Source organism: Pipistrellus kuhlii, unplaced genomic scaffold (genome assembly GCF_014108245.1).
Source record: "Pipistrellus kuhlii isolate mPipKuh1 unplaced genomic scaffold, mPipKuh1.p scaffold_m20_p_1, whole genome shotgun sequence".
NCBI lineage: Eukaryota > Metazoa > Chordata > Mammalia > Chiroptera > Vespertilionidae > Pipistrellus > Pipistrellus kuhlii.
In genome coordinates this window covers 126,970,420-126,992,285 of record NW_023425404.1, presented here as the reverse complement: position 1 = coordinate 126,992,285, position 21,866 = coordinate 126,970,420, and the positions used below count along the sequence as shown (strand labels likewise).

The window sequence follows — 21,866 nt, the reverse complement described above, 5'->3', positions numbered from 1 at the left end:
TTGTCAATTTCTTTGACCTTTTTTGAAGAATCAACTTTCAGTTTGATTTTTTTTTCTCCCCCATTTACCGTAGGTCTGCTCTAATCTTTATTATTTCCTTCCTTCTGCTAGCTTTGTGTTTAGTTTGTTTTTCCCAGTTCTTTAAGGTGGACTTTTAGGTTATTGATTTAAGATCTTTTTGTAAGGTAGGTATCTGCAACTAATAATTTCCTTCTGAGCATTGTCTTGTTGCGTCTCTTAAATTTTAGTATTATATATTGTGTTTTCTAATTTTCTTTGTGATTTCTTTGATACATTCGTTGTTTAAAAATGTATATTTAATTTGCATAGTTTTGTGACTTTTCAAGTTTTGCTTTTGATTGCTTACTTGATCTATTATGGTCCGAGAAGATACCCTGCATGATATGAGACTTAATTGGTAAGCTGACATATGGTCCATCCTGGAGAGTGTCCACTGTGCGCTTAGGAGAATGTGTGCTCTAGCTGGGAGGCTTCTGTGAAAGTCTTTTAGGCCTGGTTTATTGTGTTAAGTCCCTTCCTTATTTTCTGTCCGGTTGTTTCATCCATTATTGTGAGGGGGGTGTTGAAGTCTCAGCTATTTATTATGGCCGAACTGTTTCTCCCTTCAGTTCTGTCAGTTTTTGCTTTATATATCTTGATGGTCTTTGATTAGGTACATAAATGTTTATATTAATAAAAGATTCAATACAGCAAATAAAAAACAATACAATTATATATTATATCTCTTTTGTAAGCTTTTTAAATATTTAAAGTCTATTTTGCTTGATATTAGTATAGCCACCTGCTCTCTTTTGATTACTATTTGCATGGAACATCTTTTCCCCTCCTTTTTCAGCCTGTTTGTATCTTCCTGTCTCAAGTGAGACTCCCTTAGACGGCATATAGCTGGGTCCTGTGTTTTTATCCATTCTGCCAATATGTGCCTTTTGATTGGAGAGTTGAATCCATGTAACTCAAAGTGATTACTGATAGGGGAATGTCTATTGTTGTGTTTATTTTCAATACTCCCATACCTTTTTATCCTTGATTTCCTGTCTTTCGTTTTTTGTTTTGTTTTTGTTTTTATAGTGAAATGTTTAAATTTCTTTCCTTTGTGTATATTCTATAGCTCTTTGTGGTTATATCACTATGGGGATTACACATAACATCCTCAAGTTATAACTCTTAATATGAATTTATTCAGCTTCACTTCAATCACACATAAAAACTGCTCCTATATAGCTCTGTTCCCACCCTTCAGGTTGTTAATGTCACAGAATTACAGAAATCTCTGTACATTGTGTCCCCAAAACACAGCTCTTTTAACTGCATTAATCTCCTGAACTATGTAGAAAACAATATTTAGAGTTACAAAATGTACAGTAATACACTTTTAAAAATGTATTAGTCTTTTAATCATCTAGAAAACAAAATGTACAGTTACAAGCCATTGTTGCAATAGCACTAGCTTTATTTTATTTTTTTTAATTGATTTTTTACAGAGAGGAAAGGAGAGAGATAAAGAGCTAGAAACATGGATGAGAGAGAAACATCAACCAGCTGCCTCCTGCACACCCCCTACCGGGGATGTGCCCGCAACCAAGGTACGTGCCCTTGACCGGAATCGAACCCAGGATCTTTCAATCTGCAGACCGACGCTCTACCACTGAGCCAAACCGGTTTCGGCAGCACTAGCTTTTACACTTGTCCAGGAGTAACCCTCACTGAGATCTTTGGAACTCCCTCAGCTGTTGTTTATCTGGGAATTTTAAATTTAACTTTGAAGGACAATTTTTCTGAATATATGATTCTCTGTTTACAGTTTTATCTTTTAGCATCCTGATTCTATCAGTCCATTTTTTCTTCTGGCCTCCAAAGTTTCTAGTGAGAATTCTGATCATATATTGATGATCCTTGACATGTGCCAGTTTTCTTCTCTAGCTGCTTTCATGATGCTCTTTTTTTGTTTAATTTTTATTTGATTTTAGAAGAAACATTGATTTGTTGCTTCACTTATTTATGCATTCATTGGTTGGTTCTTGTATGTGCCCTGACCGGGGATTGAACCCATAACCTTGGCTTATCAGGATGACTACCCAGCTAGGGAAGTTCATGATTCTCTTTTAACTTTGGCCTTTGAAAGTGTTGTGATGATGTGTATTGGTATGGGTCTCTTGGGGGCCATTGAGCTTTTTGAATGTTTGTTAATAAATTACACTGGGAGCTCTCGGCCATTATTTCCTCACATATTCTCCCTGCCCTTTTCTCTTTCTTCTTCCGGGAACCCCAAAATGCGTATCTTGGTACCCAACGGATTCCATAGGCTCTATTTGATTTCTTCAATCTTTTTCTTATACTTGTTTGTAAATTAATTTTTATTTTAGAGAGAAGGCAGAAGCATAGAGAGAGAGAAACATTAATGAGAGAGCGAGACATCAATTGGCTGTCTTCTGCATGCCCCCCTACTGGGGATTGAACCCACAACCCAAGCATGTGCCCTCACTGGGAATTCAGCTGAGGACCTCCTGGTTCTTGGGTTGATGCTCAACCACTGGGCTTTCTTACTTTTTTTTTTATTACTTAATTCAAAAAAAAATACATTTTATTGATTTTTCACAGAGAGGTAGGGAGAGGAGATAGAGAGCTAGAAACATCGATGAGAGAGACATCGACCAGCTGCCTCCTGCACACCCCACACCAGGGATGTGCCCGCAACCAATGTACATGCCCTTGACCAGAATCGAACCTGGGACCTTTCAGATCGCAGACAGACGCTATATCCACTGAGCCAAACTGGTTTCGGCTTTATTTCTTAATTTTATTGTTAGTGTTTGAGGGAGTGGGAGAGAGGGAAACATGGATTGGTTACCTTCCCTACACTCCCCAACTGGGAATCAAACCTGCAATCCAGGTGTGTGCCCTGACCAGGAATCAAACCTTTCAGTACACAGTTGATGTTCAAACATCTGAGCCACTCTAGGTGGGCCTTCCTTCTACTTTTTAATTTCCATTGTCCTGTCTTGTGCCTGCTAGAATCTGCTTTTGAATTTCTCTAGTGAATTTTTCCACTTCAGTACATAAACTATTCAGCTCCACATTTTTTTAATTGATAGTTCAATTTTGTTCACACTTCTTGACTTTTTCCACGTTCCTTTAGTTCTGGGAGCATCTTTAATAAAGTATTTGACTAGTATATCTGCCATTAGGCCTTTTTTATGGACAGTTTCTGTTGATTTTTTCCTTTGAATGGTCATACATCTCCGTTTGTACTCCTTGTGATTATTGAACACTGGGCATTTGAATCTAATAATATGGTAACTCTGTAATTCTTTTTCTCCCTCTTTTCAGGGTCTGTTGTTGGCTATGCCAAGAATCAGCCTGATGTGTAAACTAAGTATCTTTTCTGAGCCTCTCTTAGGGCACGCACATCATTAAATTCACTGTCTGTGCAGTTGGTTTTGAATGTCCTAATCTTTAATTTCTGGCTGCCCAAAAGGGGAAATTAAAAGGTCCTGGACCTTTAACTTTCCTGGGAGTTACTTCAGTTGGAGAGAGGGGGCTCGTGACAATGAGAGAAACATCATCCACCTCCCCTCGGTCTGTCCCTCTGTGATCAGAAGTGACAGTCAGCATAGGTCTCCGCTCTTGGGAGGACAGGCCCTCTTTATCCGGTCTCACAGCTGCTCCAGGAGCACGGACACAGCTGCCTGCGTCATGGTGGGCGGCTGCTCCTCTGCTAGGAGCAGACATTGATCAAAATTAACCACAGCGTGCTGTCCAAGTCTCCCCTGGAAGTTGGCAAGCCTTCAATAAATTCCAGAGCTCCACGGTAGTCACCTTCCGGCAGATTCTGCCAGTGCAGTTGTCGTCCAGGTGGGGAGACAGATTCCTGTTCTTCCATCTGCTCAGAGTCCTCTCCAGCCCTTTGTGAGGAAATGTGTGTGTGTGCTGATGGTAATGACCCAGTAGAGAGAAAACAAGCTGTTGTGCAGGTAAGCTTGAATTTGTTAACAGTCATTCCATTGTTTCCTGCCATTCTGCTCGGTACATAAAACATATTCCGATATTCTTGGCAGTGATGTGAGTTTCAGGTTGAGCCAAAAAGATTTTTAAAATCATGATGTCAAAAGTCTATAATGTTCACCAGTGTCCTGTGTGTTGAACCTCCAGTGTAAACTCTGGCCATGGTTTCTCCTGCAGTGCTACAACTGCGAGGAGGAGGCCATGTACCACTGCTGCTGGAACACCTCCTACTGCTCCATCAAGTGCCAGCAGGAGCACTGGCACGCCGAGCACAAGCGCACCTGCCGCCGGAAAAGATGAGGAGGCCCGCGAGGCGCCGCCTGCTCTTCTCAGACACAACGGTTTTTGTTTCCCAGAAGCCAAACTTGTTTAGAATTTGCTTCCCGTTTGCACCAGCCTTTAAACACTTTCCGTGAAGAGGTTTTGCACAGTTTAAATCTTTTGTTAATGTCCCTCTGAAATTTTTCGGGGGTAAAAGTAACATCAGTGGAGGGTATTATTTTAAATAAAATTTAATTGAGAATTTGTTGCATTTACAGCAAATTTTAAAACATTTTTAGGTTTTACAGAGATTTTAACCTTTAAACAACAGATCTTTAAAAAAAAACAACTGGTGAACACTGAGTTTAACAAACCTTTAAAATAGATCTGAATGTAAGAACTACAGGACTGTTTCAGAAATAAAACATACTACCTTGATGTGAAATTTATTTCTTAACCTTGTTGAGCTGGTTTTGTTCAGCTTAATTTACTGTTTAAAGGCATTATCTATTGGTTATGCCAGTGGGTATATGATTGAATTTAGGGAACAGGGTTGACACAGCAGGTGCTAGTCCTGCATATTTTTTCTTAAATATTTCCCAATTGTGTTTTTCATTTTCTTTTCAATATATAACTTTTATAACAAATTATTAGCTTTGATCTCGTAGTTTAAAATTGCAGGGAACTGGGTAATCTTTTACTGAGCTGGATCTTAGAGAAAATGAATATTTAAATTTTAAAGTTTGCACATTTCATCTTTATCCTAACATGAGTGCTTGTAACAAAATAAACAACAAAAATAAGCCAAAAACTACCTTAATCCATACATGAAATTATAGATGGGGCATACAAATTTATTTACTGCTTCCCTTCCCTCCCCAAATATCGATTGCCTATTATCTGGTGTCACCTCATATATTATAAGTTAATGCTAAAAGGAAAGAAAGCACTTAAGTTTCACAGAAGCCGTTATGTTTGTGGTAATGGGTCATTGCCTACTAATGAACCCCATCACTGTACACAGAATGAAGAATAATGCATGTTAATTTTCTTGTATTAAAGATGCTGTGGTTTGTAAAAAGTCTGTATTTTGCGGAATGTCTGGATGAAGAAGCATTACCAATAGGAATGGATCGATAGTTGAATAATGATTTTTTTTATACATAGATATATAAAATACAGCCAGAAAAACTGAAATTACTTTTTTTTTTAAGAAAAAAAATATCACAATTTATGTTTTTTCAAAGTCTGAGCTTAGACCAAGTCAAATTCCCATTTATCATTTAGTTATTTTTTAAGGTTAGAGAAATAATTTGTAAATATTTATTTAGACCTTTGATATTTATTAAAGCAATTACACACAATGGAAGTGAAAGAATCAGGAGAAAAACCTTTTAAAAAGTTTTCTCTAGGTTTGTCAGGGTCACTCTAAAGTTAAAAATGTAACCAAGTCTTTTGTGAAATAATCATTCACCCAGTCCTGGTGCTGCTGCAAATGGCAGTGACACAGATTAATTGACAAGCTGCTGCCCCGTGGTGCCCAATGGCTCGTAGGAACTGCCTGGCACCGTCTCCACACCGCCCCGACCTGCGCAGTGGTTGCATCTCGTCCTTCCTTGTTGCTGTGATTAGTGTTGCCACGTGCTGTGCTCTGGTTGAGACATCGTAACCAAGAACACTTACCTTCTCTTGATCGTTTTTCAAGTTTTAAAACTTCGATCCACCCCTATGAGAGCAAGTTATTGTGGAAATACTTTCAATGTAAAACCATTCCAGAGTGTGTACTATTTACTGATAGCTGCATGGACGTAAGGTTTGTGTTACTTTGGCTTTTTTTTGTCTCCGTTGACACGGTTGCACATTTCCAAGTTACTACAGCGTGAAAACTGTGTGTAAAAAAAAATTTAAAAAGAGGTTGTGGCCTGGTTTTGTAAACGTTTTAGGTAAAATTACAATGGATTGTTTTAGGAATCATTATTAAAATATTTCTGCAAATCATAAAGCTATATCAAGATGTTGAGCTTAGCCACTATGCACATTGTAATTATTCATTGTGGCTGTCCAGTTCTATGATGCATTCTGGCATTTTGTAAGCTGCTCTGACTAGCAATATATAGATTCATTTAATGTGTTAACATTGGTTAATAAATGTATTTAAAAAAGCTGGTTTTGATACATTGGTGATTTAGTCCAATTCGCTTTACCAAACCAAATACTGTTGTCACATGAAGGTCATGCACAGTGGGCTGTGCATGGGTGACTGTTTATATGAAAACAGTGTATGGAAAATCATTCATTCACGTAAACATTTAAGTTGAACTTAACATTTTTCAGCTTTCAGAAAGACTCAAAATACTTCAACCAGTTCTCAAAACATTCAGGTTGTTAATTGCAAAGCCTGTTTCCTTAATCCTTAGCAGAAAATTATTCCATAAACACCAAGTTTGCCAGTAGCATCAGTTTCAATACATCTAGAATCTAATCCACCGTCACTCCACTTCTCCCACCAGTTTACGTGACCAGTCTCCGCTCACGTCAGCATCACCCTCCTTCACCCTCCTCCTCGGGCAAGAACTGGCGTGACCCTCTCTTTTGCCTCCAGTATCTAACGCAGTGGTTCTCAAACTGCGGAAGCAGGATCACAGGAGAGCTGCTCAGACATTGCTGGCCTGATGCATGCTTTTGCATTCTAACTAGTTCCCAATGTTGCTGACGGGCCCACCCTTTCACAATGACAGGGCTGCCTAATTGAAATGCCAGGAGAATCAATACACCATTTCGTGAAAAATTCATGTACACACACACACACACACACAAAATGGGTTGCACAATTTTTTTTTTTATTTTTTTTTTACAGATTCCTAGGTCTCTGTAGACTCCCCACCCCCAGGACTCTGGTCCCTCAGGTTAATCCCTGACCCAATGGAACTGGAGAAGCAAAAATGTGAGGAATAAGGAGACAATGGCATCCTGTACTGTGCTATCAGACCTCAAATTCACGCCCACATGATCACTTGGGGGATCTCCTTAAAGTGCAGAATCTGACTCCGTAGGTCTGGGGTCAGTGGAGTGGGTAATTCTGCTCTTTCTCATAAGCTTCCATGTCTGGTTCTGCTGGCCACGGAACGCCCCAGAGGCCAGGTGTTAGAGGGTATGTACAGTCACAAAACAAACTGCACAAAAGTGCTGTCAGGTGAAAATATGTAATATGGGACACCTGTGCAATTCTAAATTTTCTAATAAAGGGTGAAAACGTTAATATAGAATGAATAGTTTACATTCTTGTTTTGTACTAAGTCTTCAAAATCCAGTGTGTGTCATGCTCAGCACACCTCTCCTTGGACCAGCCATATTCCAACATAGGCGGCTGGTGACCACCCCACATTGGACAGCAGCCTTCCCCTCCCTCCCCCCCAGGTGTGTGTCCTCATCAGCACCTTCCTTGTAGTTAATACTCAACCAGCAAATGTGTATTAGAGGACCTTGATATGTGGAGCCAATAAAAAATCGGTCTTCATTAGAATTTGAGCTTTGAGGGTAGGCTCAAGCCTGGTCTGTTTCAGAGTCGGATTTGAGAGGATAGCAATCCAGTCAAGTTCTAAGTTGGCATTTCAATTAGGCAGCCCTGAAAAAGCTTCCTAAGATTCCGTTTGGCTCAATTTGAAAACCTGTATCTCGTCCAATTTTTCAACCTTATGCTGGAAAGGAAGCTGAGACCCAGAGCTGCTCAAAGTCAATGTCCATGCTCCTAACATGGCTCTTCTCACAGCCCCTTAAAGACTGCAGGCGGCTTTATAACGACTTGCAAAGACAAAAAAATAGCTCCTATTTAGAAATAAGGCAGAGTATAACTGAAGGTGGAGAATGCTAAGGAAATTTAGGAGACGGTATAGACATTTTCAGTTCATTCATGTAACAAGTACTTGAGCCCTATCTGATTTGGCTAACAGGATCGAGTCTGTGGACTAAAGTAAAGGGTCCCAGGTTCGATTCTGGTCAAGGAGAGATGCCCAGGCTGCAGGCTCAATTCCGTGCAGGAGGCAGCTGATCAATGATTTTTCTCTCATTATTGATGCTTCTCTTCCTCTTCCTCTCTGAAATCAATACATTAAAGCACGCACACACAAATACTTGAGCTATATCATCTGTGTTCAATGCTGATCATATGATAATGAGCAAAATAGACATACTTGCTGTCCCTTTAGAGTTTACATTCTAGTGAGGGCATTAATTAAAAGCCACATTCTTCCCATATATCAGAGTTAGGTGGGAGCAAGAATACATACAAGACTACAGGATACTGAGAAAGCATAGCACAAGAGAGGAAAGAATAAGGAAAGGCTTAAAAAATTATATGTAAGCTGAGTCTTGAATAGATGTTAGCTAGAGAATGTCATTTGAGGACCTATTGTTGATTTGGGGTGAACCATTTCCCCCACATTTGTATTCTGAACATTTTAAAATTAAAATGAGAAAAATAAGTCTTGCCCTGGACAGGTGACTCAGTGGGGTTGGGGCATTGTCCAGGACACCAAAAAGGGTCTGGGTTAGATTCCTGGTCAGGACACGTACAGGAAGCAATCGATCAATGTTCCTCTCTCACACTGATCTCCTCCTTCCTCTCTACAATAAAAGCATCAGGGAGGATTAAAAAGGGAAAAAGATAAAAGTCTTCTCTAGAGAAATCAACAGGGCTAAAGGTTACAGGAAAGTAATTTTTTCCCAAGTAATGGGAGAGCTGAGAAGGTTAAGGAGCCAGCAGACTGGAAGAGGGGTTGAGGGTGATGCCACGGTGATAAAAGGCTCAAGGGACTACAGAGGGAAAGAAGAAAGGAGTGAGTGAGTGGGAAGACCACTCTTGAGAAGTTTGTTATTGATCAGGAGAAGAAAAACAGACTGAGGGAAATTATATTTAGGACAAGAAGAAAATAGGAGTGACAGGATCTTGGCAGCAAAAGATATTCCTCCTGGTCCTCTTTTTTAAACAACAAATTAGACATCCATTTGTGGGCAAAAGTGCCTTGGTAGTAGGCCCGATTAGGTTTGGACAAAACGAATAAAATGTATCTTCTCTGTTTATAAAAGAATGGGAATCCAGTCTTTTCTAGCTCATTTAAAGAGAATCATCAAGATTTGAAAAGATTAATCATCTTATAACCTTTTAGTAATTCCGGAAACTGAGTACCTACTAATGGGAGGGCCAGACAGGTGGGACTGTGGACCACACGCTTTTAGTTTGTCTCCAGTATAAACCTTGTGATTTGTTTTCAGTGTCTTCCTGCTCTTGATCCTCAAGCCAAATGTGGGGGCTCTGCTAACAAATAAATCACTCTGACATTTCAATTTGGATCTTTCAAGGGTTTAGAAGGGAGTCGGTCAGAGGCACAAAGAATGGTCTCTGGCAGTGTCCGGAGGGCCCTGCACAGCTGCCTCCTGGAGAGCGCCTCACCCGGGCCTGAGAGACGCAGGCATTCGCTGCTTGTCCTGATCCCTGGCTGCCCTGAGCCTGGGCCTGAACAGGAAATAGAAAATTCGAGTTCAAAGACAGGGTGAGGGAAGGAGCAGGAAGGTGGCAGAAACCTTCCTGTTGGAACTGAAGGAAGACAGTGCCCTGTAAGGAGTCTCCCGGCGCCTGGCATCAGCACGGTCAGTGCTCCTGGGCTCCAGCAGGTCCCTACCTGGAAACGATCTTTTCCCTCGAGTCTGTTTGCACCTTTCATTCCTCTCTCTCGAAACAACAGAGACCAAAGCCAGCGGCTCTGAGACCCACAGTGCAGCTAGGGGTGGCAGCTGCCTCCCAGCCCTATCGGACCAAACCAGCTTTTTAGAAACATCCAACTCAGATCCATATTGAACTTTTCTTTGCAAATCCATCTTTTCCCCGGACTGATGTAGCAATTAGGACTGGTTCCTTCATACACATTCTTGCTTGGTTCCTCAGACATTTGCTAGTTCCTTTAGTTCAGGAGCCATGTTCCAAGGGTCTCGATCTGAGACACACCCCCTTTCTTTCCTCCACCTTCTTTCCCCTAAAAAAACAAAACCCTCAACTCTCACAGTATATTCTCAAACAATTCTTTTTTAATTGACTTTGAGAGGCAGGGGGAGAGAGAGAGAAAGAGAACACAAGAGAAGAAAAGAAAAGAGAGGAAAGAGAGAGAAAGAGAGAAACATCAATCGGTTGTTTCCCATAGGCGTCTGACCAGGGGTTGAACTGGGTACTGGGTGTGTGCCCGATGGGGAGTCAAACCCATGACCCCTTGGTGCACGGGCTGATGCTCAGAGCGGAGCCGCTGGGCCTGGGCGGGAAGAAAGCATTTTCAGCTCATCCCAGAGGAAGGGCTGATGTCTCCAATGGACAGAGCTCTCAGCAGCGAGGGGGTGGTTTGAAAGGAGCTGTGGGTGGCAGCCTCGGAGGAAGTTCACTAATGAGGAAGCAGGAGGAGGTTCCGACAGGTTCAACCGGAGGGTCTAAGAACAGCACCTGGACGGAAAACGGGGATTCTGAAATGAACTCACAAACTGATGTGAATCAGGTCTATTCACAGGGCAATAACAAACTGTGTTCCTGGGACTAAAGTAAGGAGTATTGTCCGTTTTCTATAATTTAAAGACTGTAGAGTAGCTCAAAGACAATAAAAGGCAGAGAGCCTGGGCAGGTGAGCTGGGCAGAACAGACACTAACACACACACACACACACACACACACACACACACACACCCCATTTAAAACCTTTCACAGCTCTTCCTGACAAGGTGAACAACCCAGTAAGTAGTTGAAGAGACATGAACAGTTTGCAGAAAGAGCAATACAAATGCTTCCTAAAATGCTGTTAAAATACTCGATCCTCCTTTCCTTTCCCATGAAAGCATAGTAAGCAAATTGTACCCTCGAACGGGAGCTGTTCCAGCCGAGGGGGCGGCCCAGCCGCAGCCGTGAGGGCCCTGCCAGCGCACATGCGTACCCCGGGCCTCAGTGATAACAGAAATCAAATTAAAGCCATCACTCCTGTGGGTGAGCGGCTGCTGTTACAGTGAAAAGCGGCAGTGAGACCCCCTGAAGCATCTGTCCACGTCACAGCCCTCACCCCGACTCATCATCCCCCCCCCGCCCCCCGGAAACCCGCTCCTCCCGGCCAGAAACCCACCCATGGAGACACCTGCCCTCGATGAAGTGACCGGCTTTGGTCAGGACAGGAGCTGGGGGCTGACCACAGTGCGGCTGGGAAGGCCGTGTCCGAGGACGGGAGCGGACAGTGACCCCAGGCAGGCGGCCGTGCTGCGAGCGCACGGAGAAGCCGCGGTGAGCTTGGAGAACTCGGAGTGCAGCGTTTCCACGCACGTTCTCGTGGGGGAGAACGGAGGCAGGAGCCTTTACAGAAGCCCGGACAGGCCCGGCGGGAACTGGTGCGGATGGATGGTCACTGCCATGGGCTCGGGGGATCCGGACGGGCCAAGACTGGAACCCGCCTTCACAGCGGACACACCTTTACAGTTTCCCCATTCGGACCCCGCGACTGGATTACCTACCCCAAACCTCCCTGTTAAAACAACGGTGAGCTGGGTGTCCCAGAAGGGCAGGTGCTGAACAGGGGAGCTCCTTCCCCCGGCTGACTCCGCTGCCTGCCCACCCCACGTGCCCGCCCCCTTCCGGCTGCCAGCTTCCCCTCCTTAGCCAAGAGCTTGTCCCCCACCACCTGCAGCCCTGGCACCTGCCCGTCCCCAGCTCAGTGCTGTCAGTGCCGACGTCCTTAAGCTCCCAGAGACTCATCTGAGCATCGGAGCCGCCAGGCCCCGGTCGGGCTGGAGGCGCATTTACACAATTGGGGGCAGCGGGGAGGAGCTTGCCACAGAAAAGTAGTCCCACAGGTCACCCCTGTACACGATCAAACAAAGGATTTGTCATGGTAACACCTGGACATCGACTTGATGTCTGAACAGACCACGTGAGGTGTGCCTATTCAGGCTGCCGAGGACCAGGGCCCCCGCCCCCTCCTGCAGGCCCAGCGCGCACCTGCTCCTGCCCCCGTCTGTGAACCTGCACGCGATGGCCTGGGTTGGGCTGACCTCACGTCGCTCCTCATACACCCTCAGCAGCTGGGAGCTGCTCTGGACGTTGAGGACATTTGTCCTCAGAATTCATGTTTGGTCCTCACCGGTTTGGCTCAGTAGATAGAGCGTCGGCCTGCGGACTGAAAGGTCCCGGGTTCGATTCCGGTCAAGGGCCTGTACCTTGGTTGCGGGCACATCCCCAGTAGGTGTGTGGGAGGCAGCTGATCAACGTTTCTCTCTCATCAATGTTTCTAACTCTCTATCCCTCTCTCTTCCTCTCTGTAAAAAAATCAATAAAATATATATTTAAAAAAAATTTGTTTTTCACTCAGCTGGCACTTCAGGTTCTGTTTCAGAACCTTCTGAGCTACCTACCCCCACCGGGGCCTGAGCCTCAGCAGGAGGGCTGGTCTGAGGACGGTGGGGGTGGGTTCACCGGCCCCTGCAGGGGGAGGGTCTGAGGAAAAGCAGCCCAGACTTGGGTCAGGGACTCCCCGATGGCTCAGCAAGGTGAGTGAGGGCACCGGCCCTTCGCCCCCGCATCACACGCTCCTTCTGTCTTCAGCAGCTCGGCAGCCCGGCAAGGCCCAGGGCAGTCCCGGGGCCACGTAGTGCTGGCGCCCACGGCGCCCTCCTGAGGATGAGCTGGGCAGCGGGGCCTGGGTGGCCCTCCACCCTGACCTGTCCTGGGCTCCCATCTCTGTTCGCTAACCACATCAGTCACTGCCAGTTCCTCCCTCGGTCAGTCCTGACCCTCTTGATGGCATTTCCAGTCATTTGTCAAATGGCATGGAGAGCTGGGCCCCAGCGTGAGCTACTATTGTAGAATCAGTACCTCTGGCAATGACTACCGGGAAGCACTGGCACCTTCTGGATTATGAAGAAAAGCATGTTCTTCCCGTTCCCAGAAGCTCCCATCATCGGTCCGTTCTCTCCTCCTCCTCCTCCTCTCGGGGCTGCGAGCCCAGGTGCCACTTACCCATGAGGCGGCCCTCCGTCCGGCCAGTGTCACGAGTGCCTGCCCCGTGCCAGGTGCCCGCAGGCGGCTTTCGGAAAACACACCTGTTCTCCTGCAGGAAGCCTAACGGGTGAAGAGGCAGTTAATACACGAGTAAAGGTGAGGGAACAAAGCAAAACGAGGAGACACTGGGAGGATGGCTAAGACACTGAGTGACCACCGGCCAGCCAACCACACCGCTGCCGGCTGCGCCCCGAGAACTCGGCACCGAGCTGGGGGTGCAGAGCACGGCACCACAAAGAGCACTCTCACACCCCCCAGGCACATGCACGTGTGCTCTCTCACACACACACACACACACACACGCGTGCACAGGAAGGGCTGTGCAGGGCCCCTCTTGGTCATCTTGTCTGTATTTGACTCAACACTGTTTGGCCACCACCTGAGACACTGGGACCTTCCTGGTGACAGTCTATGTAACTCTGCAGCCGGATGGTCTGCCAGCCCCTCACTCCCATACACCCAAACATCACCCCAACTAGCACATAAACGTTTAAACAAAGGCTGTGGGTTGGGGGGACAAGTGGATTTCTGATATGAGGGGTTAAGCCTGTGATCGGTGTGCAAATTTGAGTTGTACTGATTTGTATGTGTGTAAAACTTACCTTTGATAACCTGCAGATGGAAAGACAGTTAACCTACTACTGCTTTCCAGAAGACAAAGCCTTAAGAATTCTCAGATCTTGGGCAGAAGATAGGGCTTTCACTTGTCAAATGGACAGAGATAATTTGGGTCGAACTAGCCAGCCAGCCCTTCCTCCTGACACGCACAGGTCCCTGTGATTCAGCTGATGGAAGTGTCTGCACTCGGGACTCACGCTTGCTCTTTATCCCAGAAATTAACCAATAATCTGTACACTTGCAGCAAAATGTGAACAAATATATTTAGATATATTTAAAAGAATTTTAAAAAACATTTCACAAAACATTTGTATGCCATAGGAATTTTTTTTTTTAGCAATAAATGCCCACATCAAAATTTAAACATTGTTCAAAGTGTGATTATCTGTACTAAGAAGTAATGCAACACATCATGTAAACAGAGTCAGATACAGTTCCCATCCCCGCAGGAGCCACTTCCTTCCTGCACGAGGGTGTCCGGGCAGTTTTCCAGGGGACCCATTAAGAAACTGCTATTTTCAGAGCAACAAAAATAAAAGCTTTTATTTGTTCATTTGAATATAAAACAGGCGTTATCACAGATGTACAAAGCTTACTGGTGGTTTAACATACGAGAAGGTCACCGTCCTTCGCACATAAAAATTCCGTTTGAAACCGTGATTGGCTGAGTACATGAACTTCTCTAACCAGTCATCACACTCCATGAAATAACGCTGCTAACATTCAACTGATAAAGGGACGGTTTCCCGGGGTAAAGTGTCAAGCAGGGTTAAATATATATAATAAACAAGCACCATGAGGAAGCCGCCCTGGTGGGTCAGGTCTGTGTGTCAGTGTTCACTGTGTACCCTCCTTTGTGCAAGCTCATCACACGGTTCTGTCTGACTTCGAAAGCACAAGGTCACGAGACAAACACCGGTAAGGTTCCCACGAGTGGCGTATCTACAGGACAATTGCTAATGCAGAACGACCTTTGTTATTGCTGAGGCGGTGGTGCCCGGTGTCCCCTTTTTCTTGCACAACAGAGCTGCCACCCAACCCCCACCCTCTGGACCTCAACTCCCGTGCGGAGGCGACAGGAGGTCGCCGGAAGCTGACGGGGCAGGCGGGGGTCGTGTCTGGCCTCCGCCGGGCCTCACAGGTTATCCTGCGGCTGTGTGTCCTCAGTGTGTCTCCCGGAACCTTAGAGCCCCTTCCTGACCAGGTGGGTGAGTGTATGAAATGTCTTGTTTCTGGGGGTGATGAGTTAGCTCTCCCTGTAGGAAGCAGAGACCGTAGGAATGTGTATCTGAAGCATGTGGAGGGATATTCACACACAGCAATGAAGTCAAACAATATCGTAAAAGCCAAACGATTTGTGGCGATGGAAGGATGCATCCCACATGCAGACAAATTTAAAAAAATATGCCACTTAAATTTTTTAAAAAAACAATTAGCCTTGGGTCTCAGAAGTCAAACGAAACTGTCTTTTAGCTAAGGGCTGACGCTGGCGCGAACAGCAAGGGCAGAAAAGACACTGCCTACGATTAAATGAAAAGAGAATCTAGATTTTGCCCAGCAACAATCTTAGTCATGCACATCTAGCAACGAGAGCCACCGCAGGGCCATCCGGGGCCAAGGACCAAGGCAGGCAGGCTCGGCAGCTGACACCTCCTCCCGCTGACAGGCGGGCCGGCAGTGGGGAGGTGAGATGAGCCTGGGAATGAGAAGACCTGGGAGGCAGCAGCGAGAAGGAATCAGAAACGTGGGATCCACAGGTGGCAGCGTGAAGGCAGCTGTGCGGCTTCTGCTCCAGCCGGGGGAGTGGGGGGAGCGGCGGGCAGTCTGTGCGGGGTCCCTGTGGGCTCTGCTCACGCGGGCCGGGGCGCCCGGGAGAGCTGGCTGTGCTGTTCTCAGCGCCCTGTCCGCTCCCCACATGGTCTGCGGGCAATCAACGCGGCCGGCGCCAGCGACCGCAGGGCATCGTTCCTGTTCGTACCAAGGACCGGAAAAGGGTGACACTAACAAAAATGATGAAAAACGTTGTGCAACGAATTCCTGCAGCTCAGGGAGCAGTGCTGTGGCCGTCCGCCTCCCGCGCCTGACCCGTGCTGCGCTCGCAGCAGCGAAGGGAGCAGGCCCGGCCGGCCGCCCCGCCCTCCCGCCTCGGAGGTCTCTCCGCGTCGCCTGCGGCCTCTGGCTCAGGAAGGAGCGCGGCGGGCCGGCAGCCTGGCCGCTCCCGTGGGCGGCGCGGGGGTGAGCAGCTCTCCTCTCTACGCACCGGGGAGCGGATACCATGCAACGGCAGGTTCTGCGTTTTAAACTTTAAAATCTCCTCTGCTCATTAGTGAATTTATATCTCATATATATATATATTTGTTGTGATACTATCCACGCAAGATAATACAACACTTTTTTTATATTAGCAAACATTACAAGACTTTAATATTCTTGAATGTTTTTTTCTCTTTTATACTTCTAAAGAGATCAAAATAAATTAAACGTTTGTACATAATTACATCTGAAGAAGTTAACTTATTTTATCTTTTTAGTTTAGTACAAAGATATCTGCAAGATAATTGCTGAAATACACCTTATTTATAATTTCTTCTCCTTCTATGCCAACGCCAAAGGCCGTGGTCAGCCTCCGTGTCTCAGCGCACTCTGACAGAGAAAGCTGCTACACTCTGATCGGAAGGTGCTATCGGGAAGGTCTTCTCGTACCTCAACAGACCGTCCTAAAGGATGAGAGCTAGCAATGGCTTAAATTAGTAACAGGTCCATGTCATTAAGATTTCATGACACATTAAAACAGAGAAAACAATGCTTTGTCACACTACATAGGTTGTTTAGAAGAACCCATCTGGAGGGCAGAGTATTTTTTTAATTGCTATTTTGGCTTAACGAAATACCACATTTACGAAAAAAGCACTTATCCAATAACGAAAGAAAAAGAAGAAAAAATGTTTTGAAATGGGCTTTTCCAACAAACTGAAGGCATAATGCGAGGTCCTTCTGAGCAAACCTCGGTGGTAACTCACGTGTCCATCCGCCCACGCCGCCCGGGCGCCGGCGTCTCCGCCCACCGCCGCCGGCCCGGCCTCCGCGCACGCCGCCGCCGCTCCGCCCGCCCGGGGCGCCGAGGACCAATGTCCCTCTCCAGAAACGTGGGCCGGAGGCGGGCTACATGTTGTAGGCCACGTAGATGGGGTCCAGCTGGTCGGCCAGGAACCCGTCGCGCAGGTGCATGCGCTGCTTCTCCCCCCGCGAGTTGATGGGGATGACGCCGATGTCCACGACCACCACCACGCCCACCACCAGGTAGTGCTCCTCCAGCACCACGTTCGTCACCAGGGGCACCAGGTCCAGGGCCTCCTGCTCCGACCCGTCCAGCTCCACCACCACCACCAGCAAGTTTGTCCAGGTGAACACGGCGCTGGAAGAGAGGGGCCATTGCTGCACAGGGCGTTTCCTCCAAGGTCCTCTCCACCGGCTCCGACCTGCCTGAGCCCCAAGGCCATCCCTGTCATCCCTGTGCCCGGCAGCTCCTCCCGCCCCCCACTGTGCTGAGGGGAGCCGGTGCAGCCGTGGGTCCTCCCTCCGTGGGCACACTGTGGCCCTAAGGGCAGGGTCTGTGTCCTGCCCTTGACCCACATTAATCTGGACAGTGAGATGTAGCCGAGGCTGACTGGTGCTGCCCTGCCTCTGCGTGGCAGAGAGGAACATCTGCACCAGCCGACCCGCAGGCCCCAGCTCAGGTCGAATACTTCAGAGGTCACAACTGCAGACGTGGGGGCACACTAACTTAGCAGCGTTTATGTGACTGCACGCAGCAGGAGCCGACCGATTGGGGGGTAATTCCTCAACAATGTCAAGATTCACTCAGAAGCGCTTTATCTGGGATCTTCCAAAGGGGTCACCCGGAGCAGTCAGTCTCCCAGTTTGTGGGAGTCAAGTCTGTGATTTACACTTTAAGGCACATTAATTAACCTTACATGGTTGGGCTTTTACAAACCTTAAATAAAAGTCATTGCCCCTGTGCCCATGGTCTGCTTGGTTACAGAGGCCAGAAGGGCCCCAGGGAGGGAGTACACGGGGGGCAGCACCAGGCCCAGGAGGGCACCAGGGTGGGGTGCACGGGGGCAGCACCAGGCCAGGGCCCTGCAGTGGGCAGCTGGTAACTGCTTTTTCATGCCAGACACACTGAAGGCTCTAACTCAGCCAGGAGGCAGGAAGTATCTGGGGAAATTTGCTGTTTCATTAACAGTGAAAGCACGTCTGTTAGGAAAAATGCGTGTTTTGTTTAGAACGACCAGCGTACGGCAACAGTGAGAGGGACAGCACCGCGCCCTCCTGGTCTGCACGGACAGTGGTGACCCCAGAGGCATGTGGTGCGGGCCCGTCTGACCTGTGACGAAACGCTGCTCTGCACGCCGGGAGCCCCCCGCGGTGGTGACACTGTTACGTGTCCCCTGGTGTCGTGTCACTGTGGCATTTGGAACTGGTGACTCAGCGGAGGTGAGGTCTACCAGGGGCTGGGCTGTCACTGGCTAGGGGCCCAGCCGCTGAGGAAGGGAGAGACCTGGTGGCCGGACACACAGTGTGACGTGGGCGTCACATCCTCCTCCTCAGGCCCGGGGTGAACAGGAGGAGCAGCAGGAAAGGGACGGGGGCGGGACACGACGGGCGGTTGCCGAGCGGTCCCCGGGGCCTGAGGCTGCCAGCACGAAGCCCCATGTGAACCCGCCCGCAGGTCATTCCCAGGGAACGTGTGACGCCAGCGTGACCTGCCATGGTATCAGCCCGAACGGTAGAGGGTTAGGTCCCAAAGCTCAGACAGGACCCGTGTTCCCAATGCGGACACTCGGCCCGCTCTGGTGCGCAGACGCTGGGCACTCACCACTCCGTGACGCTCTTGTGGGCTCGGATGACGGAGGTCTCGATGTCGATGGGGTGGTACCTCATGCCGCGCAGCTCCATGGCCTCGTCCAGGGCTCCCACCACGTACAGGGCATCGTGGCGCTCTGTGCAGGGAACCAAGGATGTGTGAGCGTCCCCGGAAGCCGCTCAAGCCACTCAGAAAGACTGAAACGACTCCCGAATGAGCAAGAGCTGCAGGAAAGGCGTGGTGGCGCCGGGGCCTCGGAAGGCGCAGGGGCAGGTGCACTGCTTCTGCTCTGCCTGGGCAGCTCCGGCCCGCTGCCACGCGTGGGATGCGGCTGCCTCGCTGCAGCCGGTCCGTGGGCGGCACCTCCTCCCGGTGCCGAGCCCGGGGCCTGGTGAGGACCCGCCCAGCGGGTACCTGTTCCCTCTGGTGCCGTCTCAGGGGTCTCGGTGCTGCCGCTGTTCTGGACCCGAGTTTCTGACCGTGTGCAGGACAGAGTGCCTCAGCCTGTGACGGCCGCGTCCTCGTCAGCCCTGCACCCCCCGAAGGACAACACGCAGGTGCCCCTCCGGCCTCACAAACAGGAGACGCCCCTTCGCCTTCGGGGCAGTCAGTACATCAGGGCGAATCTGAAGAAGTGGTCCGTGCAGAGATCTTTCCGATTTAGGTCCGATGGACGCGACACTCCCGTGGCCTCTGACATGACTGTGGGGGCCGGGCGGTGCCTGTGCCTCCAGGGAGGTCGGCTCACCCCCCAGCTCACAGCTCAGAGCTCCGAGCCGAGCTCTTCCCACAGAGCATCCTCAGGGAAACAGCCTCTGTTTCTCACAACCAAACGCGATGCCAAAACGTCTCAGGGCTTTCCCCCAAAGCTTGCCAGTCTGGCTGCGTGAGCACAGCTCCCGGGTGTGGGGCAGGGGTTTCAGGAAGCCTCAGTGACCCCGGGAAACTCCTGCTCTGGGTTTGGGCATTCCTCAGGGTTTGGGGGGCCTGGCCCCTCACCCACCCGTCTGGACTCTCACCTCCGTTTGCGTCTGTGAGCTCAGTTCTCCGCAGGAAGCCCAAGTAGCCTGTCCGGGCCCAGATGGTCTGGGTGTCTCCAAAACTCAATCTGGAGCTGAAGTGATCGGACTGGAGCGACTCGTCTCCGTAGATGGTGAAGTAGCCGCTGGCGTTGTGGGCGCTGTGGACCCAGATCTGTGAGGGGAGAGCGGGCCTGGGTAAGTCACCTGAGGAGGGATCCCTGGACGGCAAAGACAAGGCGACGGGGACCTCCCTCGGTTCTGGGGAGACACAGATGCTCGCAGTTCACTGACACAGAGGCCGCGCAGCAAGCTTGGGCCTACGCGAACCACACCCCCCGCCCATCGAGACTTCCACCAAAGCAGGTTGACGGAGGGATTTTTAAATAAATACAACCAGGGAGCAAAGTTGTACCAGTTTCCTCACGCATATTCAAATTTAATGATGGTTTACAAAAAGCAACCTGGAGAAATATTAAAAAGCTTTATGATTTATTTTTCCCCTTTCATCCGTTTTGCATACTGCTGGAAATATATTGCAGGAAGCAACACAGAACAAGACAAACTCTAAGAAAAACTCTAACTTGTGGGAACAGGAAAGAAAAACACCGGAGTGCGTGCCATTTGGGAAAACGGAAAAGGGGGCGTTGGCTCAGTGGAGACCGTGGGGGGACGCGGAGCCGTGGAAACCACTGGAGCAAACCCTCCGTCGCTGAGGTTCCTGGACGCTCACACAGCGGTGTGCCGTGAGGTGTGCACACGGCCCGAATCGGGGCAGCCAGGTGCGTTCTGGGCCTCTGTTATCTCATTTACACTGAAAAACAGCCAGGTTCCTGGGAGCCAGAAGCACTGCCCTGAGCACATGGTACCCCGATCCAGGACAGGCCCCCACAGCAGGCCCGGGAGCGGCTGCTGCCGAACGGAGGAGGAGGCGGCCTCTAAGGCGGGAATGGAAACTGCCCCGCTTCTGACAAGGCTCCTCCCCAGACACGTGGCACTGAGCCAGCCAGACTGCCGGGGGCTCCCCGGGAACAGCACGGGCAACAGCCTCCACAACCCAATCTTCTCCCGGCGAATGGAGTAAAAGGCGTAGAACTGTCTTCTCAGTTCTAATCTTTGCATGATTCAGGGGCTCGAGTGAGGGCCGCAGAGCAGCCCAGGAAGAGGAGATGGGGGAGGGATCTGTTTGCTCATCTGCAACGTGTAAGTGTCGCTGTGCCCGCCAGGGACAGTGCTGACGGTGGAGCTCCTAGGGACCATCAGCTACAGTGGCAGCTGGGGAGCGCCGGGCATGCAGGTGGCACTGCAGCGGGCTGTCAGCTGGGCAGGAGGGAGCTGACCAAGTGGGGAGCAGGCTCGCCTCACAGCAGGAACCCCAGGAGTGCATCTGTGCGATGCAGGGAGGCCCTTTCCTGATGCCCCCACGTCCTCCCTGGAGGAAGCTGGCTATGCAATCGAAGACCAGCGTCACACGGACCCCCGGGGGGAAGAAGCCGCTGGCCCCCGCTCGCAGGCACCTGCGGGTGCTGCCACGCCCGAGGTTGAAGAGGGGCCCCCGGTATGCTGCCCTGGCCACTCCCTGACGCAGGGGGCCCGTGGGAAACCAGCGCACGAGCTGAGAAATGAGGAAACAGGGCCCACAGGGTTTTCTACATGCTTTGAAGAGAAACTAGCCCACTTCCTTAGGGAAGTCCCACTCTGTAACCCTGGACTGTCCCGGCCTCCTTCAAGCACTAAAGCTCCGCTCACCGTATCTCCCGGTCGGTCAGGGTGCCTTCCCCAGGGCGACCGGGCGGGCACTGAGGGCGGGGGTGGGAGAGCGGCTTTCTGGGGGACAGGCCGTGGGCAGCAGCAGGACCCGTCTGGTCTCAGAGGCTATGTCTCTTAGAGGAAGCCACGCACTCACCTCACCCAGGTGTGAGTCTCCCAGCGGGCCTTTCGTTTCTGGGTTGGCGATTATGATCCGAACACCCGGAAGTATCTATGCGGGAAGAACATCCCTGTC

The 21,866-nt window shown here is 49.1% G+C and overlaps 2 protein-coding genes across 37 annotated transcripts in view; one reads left to right on the top strand and one right to left on the bottom strand.

Annotated features, from left to right (window-relative positions):
• Positions 1-5,368, top strand: part of ZMYND11 (zinc finger MYND-type containing 11) — a 109,235-nt gene extending 103,867 nt beyond the window's left edge. For 34 of the 35 annotated variants that reach the window (XM_036408802.2, XM_036408771.2, XM_036408765.2 and 31 more), the window contains one exon: positions 4,201-5,368. In XM_036408802.2, the coding sequence (XP_036264695.1) occupies positions 4,201-4,323 (123 nt within the window). In that variant the 3' untranslated portion in view covers positions 4,324-5,368. The remainder of the gene's footprint in view (positions 1-4,200) is intronic. The other variant, XM_036408660.2, reaches the window with a different exon arrangement.
• Positions 5,369-14,490: 9,122 nt separating this feature from the next.
• Positions 14,491-21,866, bottom strand: part of DIP2C (disco interacting protein 2 homolog C) — a 373,359-nt gene continuing 365,983 nt past the window's right edge. For both annotated transcript variants that reach the window (XM_036408536.2, XM_036408553.2), the window contains 4 exons: positions 21,768-21,842; positions 19,862-20,036; positions 18,855-18,978; positions 14,491-17,390 (listed from right to left, as the gene is read on the bottom strand). In XM_036408536.2, coding sequence (XP_036264429.1) covers positions 17,138-17,390; positions 18,855-18,978; positions 19,862-20,036; positions 21,768-21,842 — 627 coding nt within the window. In that variant the 3' untranslated portion in view covers positions 14,491-17,137. The remainder of the gene's footprint in view (positions 17,391-18,854; positions 18,979-19,861; positions 20,037-21,767; positions 21,843-21,866) is intronic.